At 41.4% G+C, this 15912-nt stretch overlaps 1 protein-coding gene and 1 long non-coding RNA gene across 6 annotated transcripts in view; one reads left to right on the plus strand and one right to left on the minus strand.

The window, feature by feature from the left end:
• tln2b (talin 2b) overlaps positions 1-15912 on the minus strand; it is a 105783-nt gene that overhangs the window by 44131 nt on the left and 45740 nt on the right. For 4 of the 5 annotated variants that reach the window (XM_053886215.1, XM_053886214.1, XM_053886212.1 and 1 more), the window contains exons 7-15: positions 15349-15476; positions 15026-15089; positions 13081-13185; positions 8475-8630; positions 7259-7360; positions 7097-7173; positions 2629-2812; positions 1295-1408; positions 968-1076 (exon numbers count right to left, since the gene is read on the minus strand). In XM_053886215.1, coding sequence (XP_053742190.1) covers positions 968-1076; positions 1295-1408; positions 2629-2812; positions 7097-7173; positions 7259-7360; positions 8475-8630; positions 13081-13185; positions 15026-15089; positions 15349-15476 — 1039 coding nt within the window. Of the gene's footprint in view, positions 1-967; positions 1077-1294; positions 1409-2628; positions 2813-7096; positions 7174-7258; positions 7361-8474; positions 8631-11366; positions 11529-13080; positions 13186-15025; positions 15090-15348; positions 15477-15912 lie in introns of those variants that run through there. The other variant, XM_053886216.1, reaches the window with a different exon arrangement.
• The window catches only part of LOC128771083 (uncharacterized), a 53885-nt gene continuing 49255 nt past the window's right edge, over positions 11283-15912 (plus strand). The window contains exons 1-2 of the long non-coding RNA XR_008416580.1: positions 11283-11413; positions 11486-11571. This is a non-coding gene — a long non-coding RNA (uncharacterized LOC128771083). The remainder of the gene's footprint in view (positions 11414-11485; positions 11572-15912) is intronic.

Consider the following 15912-nt stretch of genomic DNA (forward strand, 5'->3'; position numbering starts at 1 on the left):
ACAAAGCCTACACAAAGGCCTTACAGCCACATCAAATCCCATAACAAACCTAGTACATGTATTGAGCACTACTACACAGCCCGAGAAAAACACATTCAAAACATAAAAGAATCTCAAATCCAAAAGAATATTTCTGTACATTTCCATAAACCTTATGGATACGGACCAAACGGAGCAGTACCACCGGAAACCATGGGAGGGGGGCAGTGTTTCTGTAACTACATGATACACACACGAAGAAGACATAATGGCGAAAATTCTCTGCGTGTCCCTACTGTGCAAGAGGCAAGTTATCAATCCTTCTTCAGAGTCGCCTTGTGTGTTTGGGAGTTTGTCGTTGTCATAAACGTTGGAGCATTGGAGCATTTTTGTACATAAGGGCAGCATAAATGGGCCTTAAGACAAACACGCCAAAATCAAGGGAACACAAAATGCACATATAGATGTAAAACACATACACAACTTACACATGGACTCACTACCTCACAGTTGCAAAAGAGTGTGTCCTCACAACCAGGCCAACACACGCAGTACATATACTCAAATCAGACACGCATACCATCACACACACTCTTAAAACAAAACAAAAAAATTGCTTCAACGCCTTCTCTAAATCAGCTCTTCTTCAATTTCATGCACACACTCACACTACATTACACTCCTCTGGCTGCACTGACTTCGCTTTAGCTGACTTGATATTCTAATATCACTGGTCTAACTGGAGCGTCCTTCAGACGGCTCCACAGCGATAAGCGTGTTGATCGAACGGGTGGCCATGAAGACAAGCTTTGTTTTGCATGGCGGATGAGGTCGGCGCAGCCAGACAGATGCCGAAGCTGATAAACACTCAGCCGGGACGTCACTGAACGTGTGCCTCACTCACTTTCAACTCTATTCATGAAAAAGGTATTTTGCAAAACCAACAGATCGGCGTTTAACACAGCAAGTTGATTAAGGTTCCACGGACCTGCGGTGAGATTGACCACAGATGCCGTTCCAGCAGTGATGGCATCAACCTGAGAGTGGATTTCATGTTTGGATTCATCCACTTTGTTCTGAACCCAAACCCTGGATGCCTGTCGGCGAAGGGGAAAAGAGCAGATGAAAGAAATCAAGACGTGAGATTTATTGGCTTTGATCACAGCAGGAGATTGGTTTGTATGAAAATGCTCCTCCAGAATTGAAGCAGGTTGGTGAAGATAACCAGAGACCAGATCCTCAGCTATGCTTAATCTGATGAGTTTGATTTAGCCTTGTCTCCACAGGACGTGAATATAATGGCGAGAGGACATACCAGGTCGTGGCCCAGAGGAGGGAGATTATCTACGTGTCCCAGTTCAGACTGGGCCTGCTGCACCGCCTGCATGCTGCTGTTGATGGTTCCCATGAGGGCCTGCTGAGCATGGCTCTGATGACAGAAGAGAGACGACACATGAGGCCTTACATTTAAATATGAGACTTATGTTTGTCTCATAAAGCATTAGATACCCACAACACACTGAACGGACTCCAACTAACGCGACAAACTCAAGGCTCTGGGGCCAAATCTCACCCACCAAGTCATTTTATAGGGCCGGGAATACATACAGTGGAAATCTAATTTAAAATAAATTTAAAGTGCACCAATAACTTGATCACCAAACAAAGCATGTTGTTATTAAAGACCTATAGATTTCAAGTGTTGGATTGGAAATGATAAGTAAGAGGAGACATGGAGGAATGTTTGCACTTCCAAAAGAAAACCTGAGACTCTCCTGTGTTCTGAGTCATTGGTGATGAAGGACAATAGAAAACCACAACCCGTCTGTGTTTGACGTTTTGGCACCTTGATGGAGTTTGATACCCCTGTGGTAATGTCTTCATAGGTGAGTTACTAGAAGGATGTGCAGACCGTCTGTCTAGGGCCAATTAAATGTACTAAGAGGGCACATCATTTGCTGTGACTTGACATGGGGGGCTGTCACAGCAAAAGGACATTAATAATAAATAAATAAATAATAATAATAATAATAACAAGAGTTAACAGAAATGTAAACATTCAGAACAGGAAAAATTGTAATTACATGTAATTGCATAATTATGCCAATTTTATTTATATATTTTCAGTATAGATAATAAATAATGGAAGACCCTTTTAAGCTGAGAATATTTTGGGAAGAGACCTCTGGGTAAAGCATGGAAATATGATTTCAAAAAGGTACGTCTCCACGAGGTGTTTTCTTCAGTATTTTTATTTATTTTAATGGAAAACAAGTTGTTTAAATGGGCATTGCAATTACATTAAAAGAATCAAATTCAGAAGAATATAAACTTCTGGTTTGATTCAGAATTCAAATGATAGTGGAGCTGTTGCTCAGACTGCATGAGGTCACAAATGTATAGACTTAAAATTGATCTGTTTTCTGCGACTGTTCATCTCACACCAGTCCTTCTCCATGAAATGTCCACGACCAGCAGCAACAAACAGAAAGGATAATCCAAAAAGGCACGAAAACAGACGTCATAAATGTCTCCCAGCCGCACTACATGTCTTTGGTTGACGTAGAGTCTGACATATGCTCAGAAAGGCTAAAGACCGGCTGAACATCAGCAACATTGTGTTCCCAACACGATAAGTCTGCCACTCACCAGCGGGGGCATGTGTCCTCTGTGCATCTGGCCTGTGGTGATCTGCTGCTGGGCCTGGGGCATGGAGCCCACGTTGAAGTTGTCAGGGCCACCGACAGACCCTGAGCGAATAATACCAGGAAGCGCGACGGAGCCGTGCTCCACGCGACCCACCCGGTTGAACTGTTGTTGCAGAATCGTGGACCTGTGACAGGAAGGTTACGATAAGGATGATGAATGAGATTATTGGAGGGAAATAATAGCTCAAGGGCAACACTGCGATGATCAGCATCAGCTTGGCAGCGAGTATTTCCCCACAACATTTCACAAGAAGCCATTAAGAATACACATGTTCACAGTTTCTACAGGGGCTCAGCTTGTTCTCTAATCCAAATATCCTGGAGAACCTGCAGGAGTTCCCTCTGAACGCAGGGTGCCTCCTCATGCATTCCTAGACAGACTCAATGATTGTGAGATCAGGGCTCTGTGGGGGGCGCCTCTCTCTTCCACAAGGCAGCTCATTGGCTGAGGCTGTAGCTCCTTTCCTGATGATGCATATCTCATCATTTAGGATTCTCCCAGATGAAAAATCTCAGATCTTCATAGTTGCGCACAGAACACAAGCCTTTTTTTTTTATTACTCCTGTTTTCCCCTCAGTGGTGCAGCTGCAATTGTTCCACTTAAGAGTATACGTGTGCAAAGTTCAAGTCACTTCAGATACATGCAGAATTTCAAAGAGACGGAAGCTGCACGTCTCTCAGCAGCTGCATTGTGCTTCATACACCTACGGTCCTCAACGTTGCTCTTTTCCTCGGCTGCTTCTAAAGCGCTTGAACGGAACATCTTGAGAGTCCTTGCAGGTTCAGACAAACCACCTTTTGTCTCTGCCTCTCTCTCCTACGACTCTTGATTTGTATCTGCTTGTAACAGATGTGCTCATATATTGTTTCAGAGAGGCCAGGTTTGAAGAGATGACAGCAGGTAGGAGGCAACAGTTTCAAGACGCTATACAGTATTTTTCAGCTACACCATAAACATGACACATTCACTCATTCTGTAGTGGTGACTGGAGCTCAGCTCAGCTATTTGAGCAACACCATTCACAGTTGACATGCACCATGCTAAGATACTCTGTAGCATTGTTCCAAGATGAGAAAGCCAATGGCCATCTTATTCGGCAGTTCAACACGTAGTGCCTATAGAGGGAATTGGGGATGGATGGGACAGAGTTGGAGATTATGGATGCGGAAACAAGCCTCCTGGTGGGTTAGCCATTATTCGCAATTTGATGATTCAGGACAATAGAGTGCACCGGTATAATAGCCGCACGCACTAAATTTTAGGAGGAAAATATCTATATGTCTTGCTCAAAATAAGATGCACCGGTCTATAAGCCGCGGGTGCAGTGGTGCTGTCTGTGACGTAGAAAGGTCAGTGGTGCGCGCGGCATGAGGATCACTTCTGAACTAGTTTTGAAAACGAGGTCCAGCAAGTGCTTCAGGGCCAGCGGAGAGGACTTTTTGTTGGCAACTTAAGAAAAATAAGAGCTGGAATCAGCGGAACTGAACTTGGTATTGAGCAAATGCATCCGCACTCCCATGGTGTAATATACTGACGTTGGGAAAGTGACTGACGCCCATGGCAGCCTTGAGCGTTCCATGTTTGATGCATTAGACTTTCAATTAAACACGTTACACCTTCCATGGCATATACATATCCAGCATGCTACATAAAAAAGACGGAGCCTGGGCTTAGGTAAACCATGGGATGGCGCACCATTTCAAGGAAACAATGTCAATCGCTACTTAAATCCTTATACCCTCAAAAGGCCCTGTGTTTCAGTCTGACAGCACTGCCAGTGAAGAGGAGAGCCACAAATATTTTCTACTCCATTGAAATGGCAATGCATCAACATGCGACACACTTTACCAACATCCATATATCACGCCAGGGGAGTGAGGCCTGGTTGATAGGGCGGTACCACAGAGAGCTCCTCCCCCGACCCGGTCCTTATCAGCTTCAATCCAGGAATGGCCCCCGTGCCAAACATTGCAACAGCACTAAAGCTCACTGATCATGAAACAAATGGTGGGTATTATAATAATAAAAAAAAAAAACATCTCAACTAGCATCTGCTTCAAAATAATGACTGACAGCCAGCCAAACGGTGAGATCCTTCGAGTGGCTGCCTCACACGTGCTTGTTAGAATATGGCAGAGACTTGATTTGAATTACAACGTTGTAACTCATGCTATTATGAGGCGAGCAACTGCTTGCAAGCTTGAGTGAGTATTCACAGAGAAATAACAGAGATATCTGCCAAGCCCAACAGATGCTGCTGAATCTATTAGTTAATTATGTCTTCCCTTTTTTAAAGAGGCAACAATTATGTTTTTGTGCTGAGAACCATAATAATGATTCAATTAGCACGAGCGCAGCAGGGATCTGCCGTTGTACAGAGTGGAGTCCCAACATTCGGATCACAGGGCGTTCAACCTTCAGAACCACTTTCATTTAGGTCGGTTTCTAGGCCGACTGCAAAAATAGAGTGGTAATGATGCACCGGGTGAAAAGCTACTGCAGTTTCTACATTTGGACCTTTACTCAATTCATACTCAAAAATATTTTGAACGCCGCTTTAAGATTAGCTTTATTTTGTTTAGATTGGCATGCTGAGTATTCTGTCAACTACCACACCACATCCGTCATGTCTCCGGCATTTTCAATCAGGTCCTCCGCCTAAACCTAACCAGATCATCCTCCCTAGTCATGTCCTCTTTTACCACATCCACAATCCTCATTCACTCTTCCTGCTCTCCTCTTACAGGACTTTGTATGTCCATCTCAAACATTCTTGGTCCCACACTGTCGCTCCTCTTCACGAGTCTCCAAACCTCCCCATATGAGCTTTTCTGCTCTTTACTGGTCACCACAAGCAGGGATGAACAAGGCCACTATCTCTGGGGGATGGGGGAGAGGAGTGAGCACATAAAAAAGATCCAGATCCAAAATCCAGATCAAGATCTGGGAAATTACTACCTTAATTGTTACCTACTAGAAAAGGAGCACCGCTGCCGAGTCAGGTGACAAAAGTATTAAGAGAAAGGGTTAGGGGTGCACAGGGACTATTTTCCGTTGACTGACTTCAGGCCTGAACGATCCGCTCTGTGCTAAACGGACATGTTTTTATAAGCATCCACAGTTAATGTAGTGCTAGAGAATGAAGTAGCACCCACCCGCACCACCAGTTAGTTGGCAGAGCAACAGGTTTTTCAGAATAGGCTTTCAGATCAAGACATAACAGGAGGTTATCATTTCATTGCTTCCTTTTCCCTTCATTCCAGGGGTGTCCAACCAAACCGGTCCTCACAGGCTGCAATGGGTGCAGGCTTTTGCTCTAACCCACCTATCAGACACACATGCACACAGATTCACCAATCAGGTGTCTAAAGACTGTCATCCGTTTATTGTCAGTCAAGTGCTGCTTGTTTCAGCTGACACCTGGTTGGTTAACCTGCATGTACTTTATGGGTTGGAACAAAAGCCTGCACCCACTGCGACCCTTTCTGGAAGCGTTTGGACTCTCCTGCTTTATACTCACTTTATATCTGAGCAAAATGGCTTTGAAAATGTGGTTCAAGTTCAGACAGCTTGTGCTGTGTCATGGAGAAAAGAGATTGTGCTGTGTTTCTTTACATAAGAAATAAATGAAATTCTACCCTCATGTTCTGGTCAGTTTTGAGAGATGATGTTTGTAAAAGAGGTCAGACAAGGAGCATAGAGGACAAAGGTTCAGATGAGGCCGGAGGATGCTGAGAAGTGTTTGCTACCGTGGACTTCCTCTTTCAGTCAGGAGTCGGAAGGATTGCAAATAAAGATTGGCAAGTCGTTTAGTGACTCGGAGAACCAGACTGGTTGACAGCGAGTTTCACAGCCATTGTAGAGCGCTCAACACTCCCGTACTTCACGGTTGTAAAAGCTTTTCCGAGCTTTATGTCCATGTTAAAGAATCTTTCTTGAGTGCACATTTATACTTCATTTAATAATTAAATAAATTGTGACCTTATTTTGTTGCATCTGTTTTATTTTAAGTATTTTGTTATCGTCACAAAGCGATGATTCAAGCTTCAAAAGAAAGCAGATACAGTGTTTAAAATAATCAGAGCTGTAAGGGACACAATATTTATGACATTTCTTCATTACCTTGTTTAAATTACGTATCACTTTGAATTTGTTTTTCTTGTCTTCGCTGCATAGAAAGCACCAGGCATCATTTATGAGTACAATTAAGGCAGTATTCTTGACGTACTGTGTATGTTCTAGAACGGTGATTTATTAACGTAACATCGGAAGTGGCTCCCAAACACAGAGGTTTAATGGGAGCAAATATTGTTTCAGTGTTTGCCATTTCTGGCTTTAATAAATGAGGCCCCAGAACTGAATCGTGCTTGCGGAGGCAATAAAATCGACACGATAAATAAGACTTACTTCTTCGGGGAAACAGATTCCTCCAGCATAGTGGATTCTTCGTCTCCCTCAAGGCCAAAACGATCTTTGCTCTGCTTCTGCAGGAGGAAATAGAGACCACAAAGCTTCATTAAAGATATTAAATGCCGAAAATCTACTGTAATTTTGTGAGCCACAACTTGCCTTCTTGAGAATGATGTCAATGTAGCCAGCAATAAGTTGCGATATCTGCTCTCCTTCTGTTGTCTGGACTGAGTAATAGCTCTCCTGGTACTCACCGAAATCCTAAAACCAGAGTAAAGATATTAACGTCCGCCCCAATATTCTGGCGGGGGACGGCGGTTTCCCATGAGGCTCCGTCAAAATCAGGACATTGTGGGATTATCATACAAGCTGAAATCAGCAGCAGCCTCCATTTACTCATCCAGAAAAACAATAATGATTTATCAGACAATTTCTGGGATGTCTTGCTCTCGTGAATAGAACGAAAAATGATGAGGGGAAATAAACTGGAATGTGTTTGATCATGATTGGAGGATTTGTGATGAAAGAGGTGATGATTTTAAAGCGTCAACATATTATTATTATCTGAAATATCATGATAATTGATGAGAGAATAGAACTGATACAGAAATTAAAATATATAGATTAAAGTTAAAATGGATTTCACTGCCTTTTTTGGAACCAGCACAGTAGAAAAAAAAGACCCTTATTATAGTGACAGAAAAGTGATCTTTAAAATTTTCAAAGATTATAATAAAAATTACTTCAAAGACACACGAACAAAAACCTTGCAAATAAATTTCAACGAATGAATTACATTTTTTAAAAAACTTTTCATTAAAAAAAAGATTAAAAAACAGAAATAAAAAACCCTGCAAAAACAACGACAAAAAGTGCCAATAATTATTTGTATTGTCATACTGTATCAATATATTTTCAATGTTAACTTGACTATAATCTGCCTTTGCCTGAGATCTACGCTTCATTCGCCCAGACAGCACTGTGCTAACAAATCTTCAGACAGAACTTCAAAATAACTTTAAAAAAAAGCATCTCGGATTATTTTTAGCTCAAATAGAAGGTGGCAACACAGGGTTGGGTTATTTTTACCATTTGCCATTCTATTAATCGCTTAATGGAGTGGTTATTGCGACATGGAGATGAAAATGACATTCCTGTTGGCGACAGCGGAAAGAGAAAATTGAAATTGCTAAGCGGTAAATAATATATTCCACATCAGCACATTCCTTCTCCGGCATTTACTGTTGTCAGATGAATCAGTCGGTGGGATGATTAAAAAAAAAAAAAAATGCTGTTTGAAATGGAACAGGGAAGTGTGGTTTAATGTGGCACTCAGATATATTGACTAAAGGATGAAGCAGAAATAAAGGAGTACCAGGGTGAAGCTCTTCGGGGAGGCGGCCCATCTTTTGACAGTGGTCAGGGGCCACTCCTGCACCACATCCTTGGTCTTCTCATCGACACGCATCACCGACTCTTTGGTGATCCCCAGCAGCCGCGGAACCAGTTTGTTTTTGCCCTTCATCTTTTCCTGTCAGAGAGGAAAGCGTCAGGCAACTTTCATGTTCGTGCAAAAAAAAAAAAAAAAAAAAAAAAGAGCCCACCCACTCATAGTGAATCACTTCAACTGAAAATCATGACGGTTCTGCTGTGAATACACTCGCTGCTGGCTTAAAGCTTCAAATAGAGAAGGTGGGGGTGAGCTGTGTAGTGACCCGACGGACTTCAGCTTTATTTAACCGCGGCTTTATCGAGCAGGGTCTCCACAGGCTTTAGTCACTGTCAGGACACCAGCGTCTTCAGCGCTCCGTCTGACCCGCTCCTCTGCCCACTGCAAATCTTTACCAGCTCACTTGAGACACAGAACCCACACTCTTCTGTTCGCAGGGGTGCACAGAAACATAACAATCTGCAGCCTGTGGTGATGGTGAAGGTAAAATATGTTGGAATGTCTCCTCTATTGTTCGAGGGAGCTGAAGCATGAGCAGCCTTTTCAAGGACTTAAGATAACCGCAAACAAACACTTTCATTATGATGAAGCGTGAACAACACAATCCTTACAGGAAGTGTGATATGGCAATAAATATATAAATAAAAGCGTCATATTGATTCCATTAAGAGTATCCTTCACTACATTCAGTACCTTTCCTGCTTGTATGATATAAACAGAAAAGAAAAAGTTTTTTTTTCCAGGTCTTTATTTTCCTTTTACCATTATATATTTCTAATCTAATACAGATATTACAATATTATATTTTTTACTAAAACATGAAAGACACATAGCTTCTACAATACATTAAAATATTAATTAAATCTATAAATATTTACGATTTATGTTGACAAATTATCAACAATATGACTGCACTTTTCAATTTTATAATATTTGAGGATCAAAATTGTTATTTTTTCCCCCCAGAACGTATCCTATATAGGTAGCGTTTTTTCTCAAGATGGCCACCTTAACTCTGGTGAAAAAGATACATATGCAGCACAAAGCAATGTAATCCATATTATTAATAGTCAAATTAAATGGAGCTTAATGGAACTGCAGATGGCAGTAGTGTTTCGGAACTTGCTCACACAACCCAGTGGGGCCTCAACAGTTTCATCACTACCTGAAAATTTCATTCATCCCTTCATAACTTTTCAAGATAAACAACAGCAAAAGCATCACCAACTGACAAACATGTCAACATCTTGTACCGGCTTATAAACCCACGTTGAGAGTCGGCAACACAGTGACGTCAGCTCTAAATTATTCAACACTCTTGAAATCACCATCACAACAATGCCATATTGACTGACAGCCCTCATAAAAGCAGATGCTTGTGCACTCTCACGTGCACGAGTCAAAGCCATTAAGTGTCCATTAAGGAAACTGCACTCTCATTTAATTCCCTCCGCCTGAACGTTGCCTCCACAATATGTGGCTTCATACTGTTCACACGCCGCATTCCATTCCACCTTTGTGTTCTTCAGAGCAGAACCAGACACAATTGATATTGTCACAGGTATTTCTCAGCGATGTTTGAACCCCAGCAGCACGATACTTCACTCCGCTGCTTCAAGGCTTCAGTGTTTGGAACTGCTCCTGAGACCTCTACGAAAAGCACAACTTTCACCAACAGTGTTTATAATATCTTACTGGTATCAGTGAGGGCCACGTTTGGGAAACTCCAAAGCCTAAAACTGCGGTGTGTTCTGGGGTCAATGACTCAGAGATGTTCCCAGCTAAATTCTTTTACGCTTAATCCCTGGCTCACCGTGTGGACCTCAGACTGACCTTGTGTTCTAACGGTTAAATCAAAAACAACATGAGAATGAGCACAAGGTGCTTCATTATTTCATTTTACACTAGTCATATATTTACTTCTATGACTCTTCATTGAAGACATTTTTCTTCAAGCTACCTATTCAGAATAACCTGCAGGCACAGCTGCTCCACTGCAGATTTATGAGCCTCGGCTTTATAATGTTTTTGAACTTCATGGATATCATAAACTTTTGAGGAGATTTAAATGTAGGGCGTAGATGACAGCAGCAAGAGACTCCACTAACCAGGGCACTTCTTAAAATTCTGCGTGCTTTTATTGCTTATTAACAAACTAAATTCAAGTTACTGCATACAGAAAGAAAAATAGCAAGAAAAACTGATTATTATTTAGCTGCATCCGTTTTATTTTACTTGCTTTTGTTTTATTAACTAATGCAAACAAAAACAACAAAAATGATCATTTGTACATTTAGCTAATACAGAATATGATCAGCGTTTTCACCCTTTTCTGATCAGAAAAGCTGAAAGTTTTGAATGAAAACTTAACATATAGCAATAGCTTTAGACTTTAGCTTGGATCTCTCACACGCTGCTACGGCGGTGACGTTAGACGGATATTGGTGACGCTACTGAGTGAAATGAACTTTAACAGATGATTTTTGTCAGGGCTGGTTTGGTATTGCTTACTTTATAAAGATATATAAACATGTTTTTGACAGCCAGTATAATGTTATTTCTTCATAACAGATACATGCTAGCACCATGTTGCTAACAGGTCAGAAAGCTATGAGACACACTCAAAATGCTAACAGCCAGAGAACTTAAATCTCTCTGCTCTGACTGTAAAGCGTACACGTACATGTATGTGTACATGTTAGCTTTACAGTCAGCTTGCTTTTAGCATCTCACTAAACACACACCGACACCCAGAATTCTGAATTTTGAGCCAGTATTTTCCCTCAGCGCTCCACTGTAAACTGGGAGAGCACTCACCTTCCAAACACCAGTGGAACGCAGGCTTCCTGATAATCAACCTCCAGGTGTGTTGAAGTGATTTCCCTGCCAAACATGTTCAGTTCCTGGAAGTCCTGGCTTCATGTACTCACTTTCAGCCGGACTACAACAAAAAAGTACCTCCAGACTGCTGGACTGACTCAGCGCTGCCGGCCCACTGATCTGGTTCAACTCTGCAACACAGGTAGGCTACTGATGCTACGCTAGCATCCATCATGGTGTTTGCTGAAGCTACTGAGTGAAATGAACTTTAACAGATGATTTTGTCAGGGCTGGCTTGGTATTGCTTGCTTTATAAGGATATATAAACATGTTTTTGACAGCCAGTATAATGTTATTTCTTCATAACAGGTACATGCTAGCACCATGTAGCTAACAGGTCAGAAAGCTAGGAGACGCACGCAAATGTCAATATGAGCATTTCTCTTGATACTTCAAATTGGTTTTTAAATATTCTCCAAAGTCAACGCACAATGTTAATATAAAACACTGCTTTCATACTTTGATACATCTGCTGAATTAAGCTTAAACATAGTCTTCCTTCAGCAACAAATAATGAAATGTATTTGTGGTCATAGTTCTCTGATGGCAAGGAAAAATTCTAAAACTTGCATGAGGATCGCAGACCATACACCAACCAGAATATACACCCTAAACACTATTTGTACGCAATCTTGTTTATGTTTGCAGTTATCCTTCCTCTTATGAAAACTGATTTATTTTGGCGTTAATTATAATGTAAAAGGGATGATGTTTCTGAGTTGCTGCTCAATATTTTACTTTACTTTATATTTTACTAACGTTTTTTTTAAAACATTTGAGTACACGTTACAAATATTGTATCTCTTTAATTTGCCATCAATTATTTGTATTTTATTTTAAGGGGCAAAATGTGTGACCAGCAGCATCGCTGCATTTAAACAAGCCAACTGCCAGTATGGTGCCTGATGTAGTTATTACTTTGCACAAGAAGGTGGCATGTTTTCATCAAAATTTTGAGCCAAAAGCAGTTTGAAAATGAGCGTTTTAATTATGTAGTTTGTAGAGAGTGGATTTGACTGATTCATTTCCTGAAGAGGAACATTCATCCTGTGATGAAGATTGTCACTTGTAAAGTATGACAGAGAGTGACGTCGCTTCTGCTGTAGTGACAGTGTGTCCATTCACCTTGACAGTCCACATGCAGCGTATACTGTAGCTGATTCTTTAAAAGTTGGGGGAGAAAGTACACTGTGGATAATGGCACCAGTGGTGTTCATGTCACAATAAGCAACAAGGTTCTTCTCTTTTACAGTATGCCTTAATTTCTAATTAATAGTTTTAAAGACACAACCTTTTGAAATAGTGACATTAAAGTGGAATACGTCACTGAAAAAAAATATTACCTGTAGTGTTCAGCCAGTATTTGCTGTCAAACTCACTACCTGATATGAGGATGTTTATAGTGATGATTTATAAGTACAGTAGACAGACATTTTCTCTGCTTCCAGCTCCGCAGCTCGCTATTCAATCGATGCTATATCTGGATTTTACCTCCACAACCACCAACTTCAATTTAATCACCTTTCATAAAGCTTGAAGCCAGTTTTTGAATTTCACAGACGAATTAATAATTTACTGTATCCCTGCACATAGCATGTACCCTGCTTAGAATTTCTGTGTAAAGTGTGCACAAGACCAAAGGACTCCTTACCTTTACTAGGAAGAAGGACACTCCATATGTCTGCAACGACCTGGCGAGCTTCACGTACTTCACTTTGGCTTCGATCTCTGTCATCTCCCCACAGTTTTTATGATCCTGGGCGCACGAGTGGGCACATAATCACACTGGTTATTACAGATTTGGCTTAACAGAGAAAAATGTGCTGTGGTGCAACACATTTAAGCCAAAAAATTGCATCTAATAAATTGATAAGCAGTGTATTCAAACACATTCATTTTTTTTTTTTAGTATTGGCACACTTTCAGCCCAAAATATCTCCAATATGTTGGATGTTCGCCGCACTGTTTTTTGGTCCAGCTTAGCTTTTTATCACCACCGTTTCATACCAGGATTTTATTGCATTTACTTTCTAAATAAAAACTACTTTTGGTAATATTTTTATAGCGATTGACCGCATACTTTTGGTTTTGCCTTCCAAACCTTTTCCCCTTGTGTCTGAGTGAGCAGCACAGTAAAAACAACAAACACAAAAAGCTCAGCTCTCTAATGGTGACGGGCAGAACTGGAATGATGGTTGCTCTGTAACTGTGTTTACCTAGTCTTTTTATGATAGAGAATACAGTAAGAAGGAGACTTGCTTACTAGGAGCAAATATTAAATCTCAGTCCCAGTGGCCTCCTTGCAATGCACTTTTGAAAAAATTATTTCATCTCACTGTGCAGAGACTCATTCCGGCAAAAGGCATGGCACTTCACCGTCAATGCTGAAGATTGGCTTAAATGTAGAATTTCCGTCCACCTGGAGTGCTTTCTCTGAGAAGTGGCCACCAACTGTTTGTTGTTGAACTTGTGGCGACCTAACCGCGATTCGCCAGATGGCAGGGTCTGGTGTAATTTTCTTGGCACATTACAAAGCCTCCAAAAATGAATCGCATTTAATTTATTCCTCACTGAAATATGGTGATTTGCACTGGCTATCAGACTTTTTCACATCATAATTTACATTTGTAATGGCATTGTTGTGGTCAGTGTAAAAGACAATGCGATCTACCTAGTGGTGTATTCCATTATCTTACCCCCAATTTCCACTGAAAGCATAACAGCAACTGCAATGTAGCAGCGTAGTTTTTGAAAAAGAATGAATTGTTTTCAATCTGTTCATTTCCACCAACAATGCATGTTACTGCACCACTGCTTCAAAGTGGCAAGGATTCTAGTCTGGTCTAGTCCGCGTCAAGTTGGAGTGGAGGGAAACAAACAGACAGGAAATCAGCACGTGAAAAGTGATGGGAATCCGGATAATTTTCAAAATAAAACACTATGATGTTGCTTTTTACAGTGAAAGAGCGATGTCAACGCTACATCAAAACTGGCGCACGAGGAGCGTGATCGATGGCGGGTCCTTTCTTCTTGATAAGATAGATGACGGTTGAAGGTCGAGCGTCTGTCCATTCTTTATGACACCCGTCACAAACATGAAGACAACGTTATAAAAGAAAGAGCCAGGGCTGAAACTGAACATGATGGACAGAGAACAAAAACGTCAGACACAGTGGTCGGACTGGCCAAATTCATTCTCGGCAGGGGATTGGCCCTCAATCCGCGAGGTACAGTTCTACTGACAATTCTCGGGTGACCGAGTGGAGAGCTACCGCTCTGCGACGCTGCGCACCAAGTGGAAATAAAAAATTACACTGCAGTACGCGGGACTGGAATGATGATTGCTGTGTTTACCTGGTCTTTTTATCACAAAGAATACAGTAAGAAGGAGGCTTGCTTACTTTCTTATACTGCAGCAAATATTGCTTATGAAATCTCAGTCCCTGCTGCTGTTCCCAGTGGAAATTGGAGGGGGGCGTCAGGATTGTTATTATTTTTTTTTACCCATAAAAAGTGAAAAATGAATTAATCCTGGCGTCAGTTAAAAAATAAAAACTACACCTGCAACAGTATAACAGTGTTTGTCATGTACATACTTGGAATATCTTCTTCTCCGAGCCTCTTTGCTTGATGTATTCTTTCGGAAGAAACTCCTTGAGGCTGTGGGGGATAAATGACATTTGTACATGTTTAAGGTTCAGAGCTACAAGCATTTCCCTTTCTATTAACATACCTCAACATATGAGGTCATGCCTGCCCCGCTGTCTACATATCAGAAAACAGTTGTAACAGCTGACATCACCCCTGAGTTTTCCACTAGAGGAAATCCCTCAAGTAACAACAGTTCACGCTCAAACAGGGAAACTAGACTGCAGCTGGGAAAAGAATGTCCAATCCGAAGGGTTAAAAAAACTCTTACTCCAGAAATCCAGGTTTGTGTTTGTGCTCCACGTGGGTTCCGAACTGGATCTGCGCTTGGATGCCAGCAAACTCACAGGCTTTATCAAAGGACACGGGGTGGGATCCATTCAATATATCATCCCGGGCCTGGCAGAAAGATGGAGAAAAGGAGGTCTTGGTTAAAGGTAGAGCCGCCCTGTCAGGAAGAGGAAAGAGCAGGGGAAAGATCTAAACGTAACCCCACAGCTGGAGCTGGAACTTCACTGCTCTCTTGCCACAGACTGCGACAGCCTTTTACATGAATGACTCAGCAGACCTTTAGAGCAGAATTGTAATAAATGATAATTATCCATTTTGACAGAAAAATCTATTCAGTTTGTCACTATTGGAGAACCAGTCAACGTGAGCTTTTTAAATACCTTGGAAGAAAAAAAGTGTAAAGCTGATTTAGGCAGCAGAAGAGTAATAAATACCGCGGCCTCACACAGCTATATCAATCATCCTTCCAATTTGGACGGATAGAAATGGTGAATGAAGGTTTCGCTGACATCTTTTAAATGATTTGTGGGCGCTGGCTGTTTGC

The sequence above is a fragment of the Synchiropus splendidus genome, chromosome 14, assembly GCF_027744825.2.
Source record: "Synchiropus splendidus isolate RoL2022-P1 chromosome 14, RoL_Sspl_1.0, whole genome shotgun sequence".
Classification (NCBI taxonomy): domain Eukaryota; kingdom Metazoa; phylum Chordata; class Actinopteri; order Syngnathiformes; family Callionymidae; genus Synchiropus; species Synchiropus splendidus.